General features: G+C 42.6%; 1 protein-coding gene across 1 annotated transcript; it reads right to left on the bottom strand.

Moving 5' to 3' along the window:
• Positions 1-1,489: 1,489 nt before the first annotated feature.
• LOC114709756 (40S ribosomal protein S2-like) lies at positions 1,490-2,596 on the bottom strand. The gene has a single exon (XM_037198987.1). It carries the CDS (start codon positions 2,366-2,368, stop codon positions 1,490-1,492), a length of 879 nt encoding a protein of 292 aa, XP_037054882.1. The 5' UTR covers positions 2,369-2,596.
• Between the last annotated feature and the right edge of the window lie 3,215 nt (positions 2,597-5,811).

Below are 5,811 nucleotides of genomic sequence, written 5' to 3'. Positions count from 1 at the left end.
TTCATGTTCTGGCAGGAAGTTAAAGAAACAGGCCCTAGAAAGCCAGAAGCCCTGCAGTAGAACTTAGAAGAGAGAGAATCCTGTACAGGAGGCAGAAGACAGCACAAGACAGTAGTAGAGGTAGAGAGACTATTTGAACTTCGAATAATAAAGTCAGATTTATATCAACAAATGTGTTCAGATATGGACTTCTAAAATCTTTTCAAATCACAGCCCCGAGACAATTTAATGAAACTCGTGGGTTTCTTTCAAGACTATTCTAAACCAGTCACAGAGGCACTTTCTTGCTCTTAGTCTTCCAAGACTCTGAGGCAATAGGATCTCAAATTCCAAGCTAGCCTGAGCTATCTAGGAAGACTCTGTGTCAAAAAGGCAAACAAAAGAGAGAAAACATTTTGAGTGTCTGTAATATATGGGTATCTGGTGTATGCACATATGTGTTTGGGGGTGTGAGTGTCCTAGGGCTTGCAGATGCCAGAGGAGGACATACGGTGTTATGGAGGTTTGAATAAGAAATGTTGGCCTGGGCATGGTGAAGAACACCTTTAATCCCAACATTTGGGAGGTAGAGGTAGAAGGATCTCTACAAGTTTGAAGCCAGCCTAGTCTACAGAGTGAGTTGCAGGACAGCCAGCACTACATTTAGAGACGCTGTCTCAAAAATAAATAGATAGATGATAGGTAGATAGATAGATAGATAGATAGATAGATAGATAGATAGATAGATAAAAATAAAAATAAAATTGAAAAATAAAATAAATGTCCCCCACTAGGCTCAGGTATTTGACCTCTTGGTCCTTCATTGGTGATGCTATGTGGGAAAGTTATAAACCTTTGGAGGTAAAGCCTTGCTGGAGGAAGTACATCATTGGTGATGTACTTCCTCACATTACATTCAATTCACTCTCTCTGCTTTCTGCATGTGGGTGAACATGTGATCCTCAGCTTCCTGCTCCTTCCACCATGCCTCATCTTCCATTATGGACTCTCCCCCTGGAACCGTAAATCAAAATTAGCTCTCTCTTCCTTGCATTGCCTTTGCTCATGGTAATTTATTATATAACTAATACAGACGTCCTGCTCTATTATCCTCCACTATATTCTAAGACAGGCTCTTTCACTGGATCTGGAGCTAGGCTGGTGGACAGCAAATGCCAGTGACCCAGTGATCCTCCTGTCTCTGCTCCCCACAGAATTAGAGTAGCAGGCATGAGCATGACCACATTCAGCTTTTACATGGGCACTAGGGATTTGAACCCAGACCCTCATTCTTTTTTTTTGGTTTTCATTTTTTGAGACAGAGTTTTATAACAGCCCTGGCTGTCTGGGAACTTACTTTGTAGACCAAGGTGGCCTCGAACTTAGAGATTCACCTGCCTCTGCCTCCTGAGTGCTGGGATTAAAAACATGCACCACCACCACCCAGTTCAGACCTTCATTCTTTTTTTTATCAGATTTAATTCACTTTATTTTTCTTGTATAAAAACCCTTATGTGGTGGCCACAGCTGGAGCCTGGGTTCTCTGAACAGACACTCTGGTGTGGGTTTTCACAAGATGGTCAGTGAATTCCTGATAAGGAGATTTGGTGAACACAGTCTCTTTCCAGAGGTCGGGGGTCAGGTAGCTGTAGGTCTTGGAGATGGCATCAAAGGTGGCCTTGGCAAAGTTGGCCAGGGTGGCAGTGCAGCCCCTGGCTGACGTGTAGCAGTCATCAATACCGGCCATCATCAGTAACTTCTTAGGCACAGCAGCAGAGACGATGCCAGTGCCTCTCGGGGAAGGGATGAGACGCACCAACACAGAGCCACAGCGGCCTGTCACTTTGCACGGGACAGTGTGGGGCTTCCCAATCTTGTTCCCCCAGTAGCCTCTCCGCACAGGGACAATGGACAGCTTAGCCAAGATGATGGCCCCTCGGATGGCAGTGGCTACTTCCTTGGAGCACTTCACACCAAGACCAACATAACCATTGTAGTCCCCAATAGCGACAAAAGCCTTGAACCTGGTCTGTTGGCCAGCCCAAGTCTGCTTCTGCACTGGCATGATCTTTAGAACCTCATCCTTTAGGGATGCGTGCAGGAAAAAGTCAATGATCTCGGATTCCTTAATGGGAAGGGAGAACAGGTAGATCTCCAGGGACTTGATCTTCGTGTCCTTAACCAGGCGGCCCAGCTTGGTGACGGGGATCCTCTCCTTGTCTTCAGCTTTACCTCCACAAGCCCCCCGGCCTTGACCACGGCCACGACCTCGACCATGACCGCGGCCCCTAAGACCGCTGCCGACTCCTCCGCGGAAGCCGCCGCAGCCTCCTACTCCTGGGCCCCCAGTTCCTGCGGGCCCTGCCGCTGCACCAGCATCATCCGCCATTTGGTGTCTTCCCGAAGAAGAAAAAGAAGCCAGACCTTCATTCTTACGCAGCAACTGTTCTTATCTGTCTTCCCAGCCCCAAGAAAAGAAAAGTATTTTAAATGCACAAAAGAAAGCATATGTACTACAAAGAAAAACAGCATTTCTATAGAACTACAAAACTATTTTACAGGTAATATAGGAACATGTGTTTCTTCATTAACACTGTAAGTAGCAATATCTACTGGTGGGTGACTCTCATAACTACCGTAAATTGAAAACAGTAGTAATAGGCATGTAGCTCAGTGGGAAAATACTTACCTGGCATCCATGAGGCCCTAGATTCTATCCCCAGCAACAACAACAAAGGAAAAGGTTACTGATGATCATAGAAGGTGTTTAGAACCTCTTGCATTCACCCTAGATCAGTGGTTCTCAACCTTCCTAATGCTGTGATCCTTTAATACAGTTCCTCATGTTGTAACGACCCCCAACCATAAAATTAGTTTCATTGCTACTTCATAACCATAATTTTGCTACTGTTATGAATCATAATATAAATATCTGATATGCAACCCCTGTGAAAGGGTTGTTCAATGCCCAAAATGGTTGCAACCTACAGATTAAGAACCACTACTCTATAACTTCTGCAATTTGCTCATGCCAGTTATAGGAGAAAATATTAAACATCAGTTAAAGGGTAGAGAAGATAAAGCTATTTGTTTCCATACAAAATTATAAAACCTGTTATAGTTTGGATATTAAATACCAATCCAAAAGCCTCATGTGTTGAAGACTTGGTCCTCAGCTGGTAGATATAGTCATTGAAAAGTGATTGGAACTGCCGTCAGGATGGAACTGCGGTTGGGGTGTAAAATAAATGAAAAATTAATTTTAAAAAAGAAAAGTGATTGGAAGATAGATATGGTGCCATATGCCTGAGCCAGCACTCAGGAGGAGGAAAATGAAAGATCTCAATTTTGGACCAAGTTGGCTACATATGGAGACCCTGTTTTGGAGAGAGAGAGAGAGAGAGAGAGAGAGAGAGAGAGAGAGAGAGAGAGAGAGAGAGAGAGAGAAAGGAAGGAAGAAAGAAAAGAAGGAAGGAAGGAAGGAAGGAAGGAAGGAAGGAAGAAAAAGTAAAAGGAAGGAAGAAAGCTGATTTGAACTTAGGCTCTGGCCTAAATTGTGGGTTCATTCCTTGGTGGATTTAGTGTGTATAGTGGCATTATTGGGAGGTAGTAGAGAAAATAGGAAATGGACTTCACTAGAAAATCTAAGTCACTAAGGAGATGCCCTGGAAATATTCTATAAATGTGCTCCTTTTGTGTACGGTGCTGGGAACTGGATTTAAAAACTATATGCATGTTAGCCTGTGTTCTGCCACTGAACTATGTATCACTTACTATAACAAAATTCCATAAAGGTGACTTGTAAAACTTTTCTTAAAAAACAAATGTATTTCTTATGTGTCTAGATTCTGAGTTGTGCAAGATCAAGGCAGGAGATTTTTGTATCTGGGGAAGGCTCATTTTCCATACTAGATGGAGGTTTCTGCCTCGTGTGGTACTGTAAGAAGCAATCTAGTGCCCTGGGGTCTCTTTTATTAGAGTACTAACAATCTCCCAAAAGCCTCACTTCCTGATGCCACCACATTAGTGATAAGGTTTCAACATATGAATTGTGGGAAAGAGGGAACAAACATTCAGACCATGGCACCACAATGCACTTGTTGGTCTGAATTCCATTCACTTAAAGGAAGTCGGTGACATGAAAATAATAGCTGTATGTTGATAACCATTAAAACTGGGTCATGTATTCTTTGTTTTCTGTACTTTTTTGTATATTTGGAGTTTTCACAACAAAAGGACTTAGGAGTAATAAAGAAAATGCAATTTGGTCATCATAATTCCTCAAATCTACTCATTCTGGCACAACATGTGTTATAGCAAGGTTTTAATTGGTGTAGAATACATACCAAAGCAGGAGACATAGTCAGGAGGAGTCAGGTCCAGTTTATAAGGAGAGGAAGAGAATGGTGGGAGGAGGCCAAGAAGCCAAGTAGAAGGCTCTGAGGCAGGGCATTTGGTGAGGTGTTAAGTTCTTGAAAGAGAGTGAAATTAGGCAACTAACTGGTATGCTGCCATAGGGAGGGGAGATGGAGTAATATATGGGAGCAAGCTGAATATAAGTGGGAATGGGGAAATGGAGAAAAGACGTAGCCACCAATGACAGCCTCCTTCATAACTGTGTCCAACCCTGTATGGAAGGATCTGTTCAGTGGTTGTTTTCCACTCAAAAGAAATACATTCAGCCGGGCGGTGGTGGCGCCCGCCTTTAATCCCAGCACTTGGGAGGCAAACCCAGGCAGATCTCTGTGAGTTCAAGACCAGCCTGGTCTACAGAGCGAGTTCCAGGATAGGCTCCAAAGCTACACAGAGAAATCCTTCCTCTGGGGGAAAAAAAAGAAAAGAAATGCATTCAAGAAGATATCATTTAGACAAGTAGAAGTAAACAAAGTCCATATCCATGCTTTGTTTTTGAGATGTGAGTTTTAAGGTTCATTATAAATCTCAAAAGAAAAATCAATCTGTATGTTTACTTTTTTAGAGTTGGGCTTTTAAAGGAATATAATATAACTTGGACCTAATGAAAATCAAATGTCAGAGAGTTAAATTAACATTTGTTTATATTTCATTTCCTCTAACATTTGCCTAATTGAAAAATAGCAACTAGGTTTTAATAACACTGGAAGAGCACAAATTCCCAGGATAGAACCCTTTAAACAAATTTTCTTCCAAAGTCCATTCCAATAATGAGTTGGTAATTGTTGCACGCACAGGGCAGCTCTGGCTGGCACCTTCTAGTAGTAGGCTGCAGGCCTCTGCTGGAAGCCAGATGCTCACATGCCAAGCTCCTTACTCAGTCAAGAAAAGAAATGTTGTCCAGACTTGGTCTCATCAGGAAAGCCTTTGGCAAACAAAAGGAACTTTGTCTCAAAGTCTTTCTCCTACATTAGCTACTAGCTGTAATACCATCTGAACTTCCTGTGACTCTGTTGACCAGAACACAGTGACTTGTACTTCTCAATCAACTGGCAAGTATTCCTTTCCCTCGAGGAGTCCCAGCTACGTCTGCCAGAACAACTCAATAGTGAGTTGCCTAGTCCCTGTCCACAAAGACACAATTCAGGGGGTAACAATATCTCTAAAAATAGTAAAATCTTAGAAACTTTTATAAAAATTAAATAGAATTCAAAACATCGGGGTTTATTTTCCTTTAAAAAATACCTTAGCACGAGGAGATGGCCCAGTGGTGATATATCTACAACCAAGTCTGAAGTCCTAGGTTCAAACAAGAGAGCCAACACCCAAAAGTTGTCCTCTAACCTCTACACAAGTGCCATGCCACATGTGCATGCACATACACACACACACACACACACACACACACACACACACACA

This window comes from Peromyscus leucopus, chromosome X, assembly GCF_004664715.2.
Source record: "Peromyscus leucopus breed LL Stock chromosome X, UCI_PerLeu_2.1, whole genome shotgun sequence".
Lineage (NCBI taxonomy): Eukaryota > Metazoa > Chordata > Mammalia > Rodentia > Cricetidae > Peromyscus > Peromyscus leucopus.
This window is presented reverse-complemented; position numbering and strand designations above follow the sequence as displayed.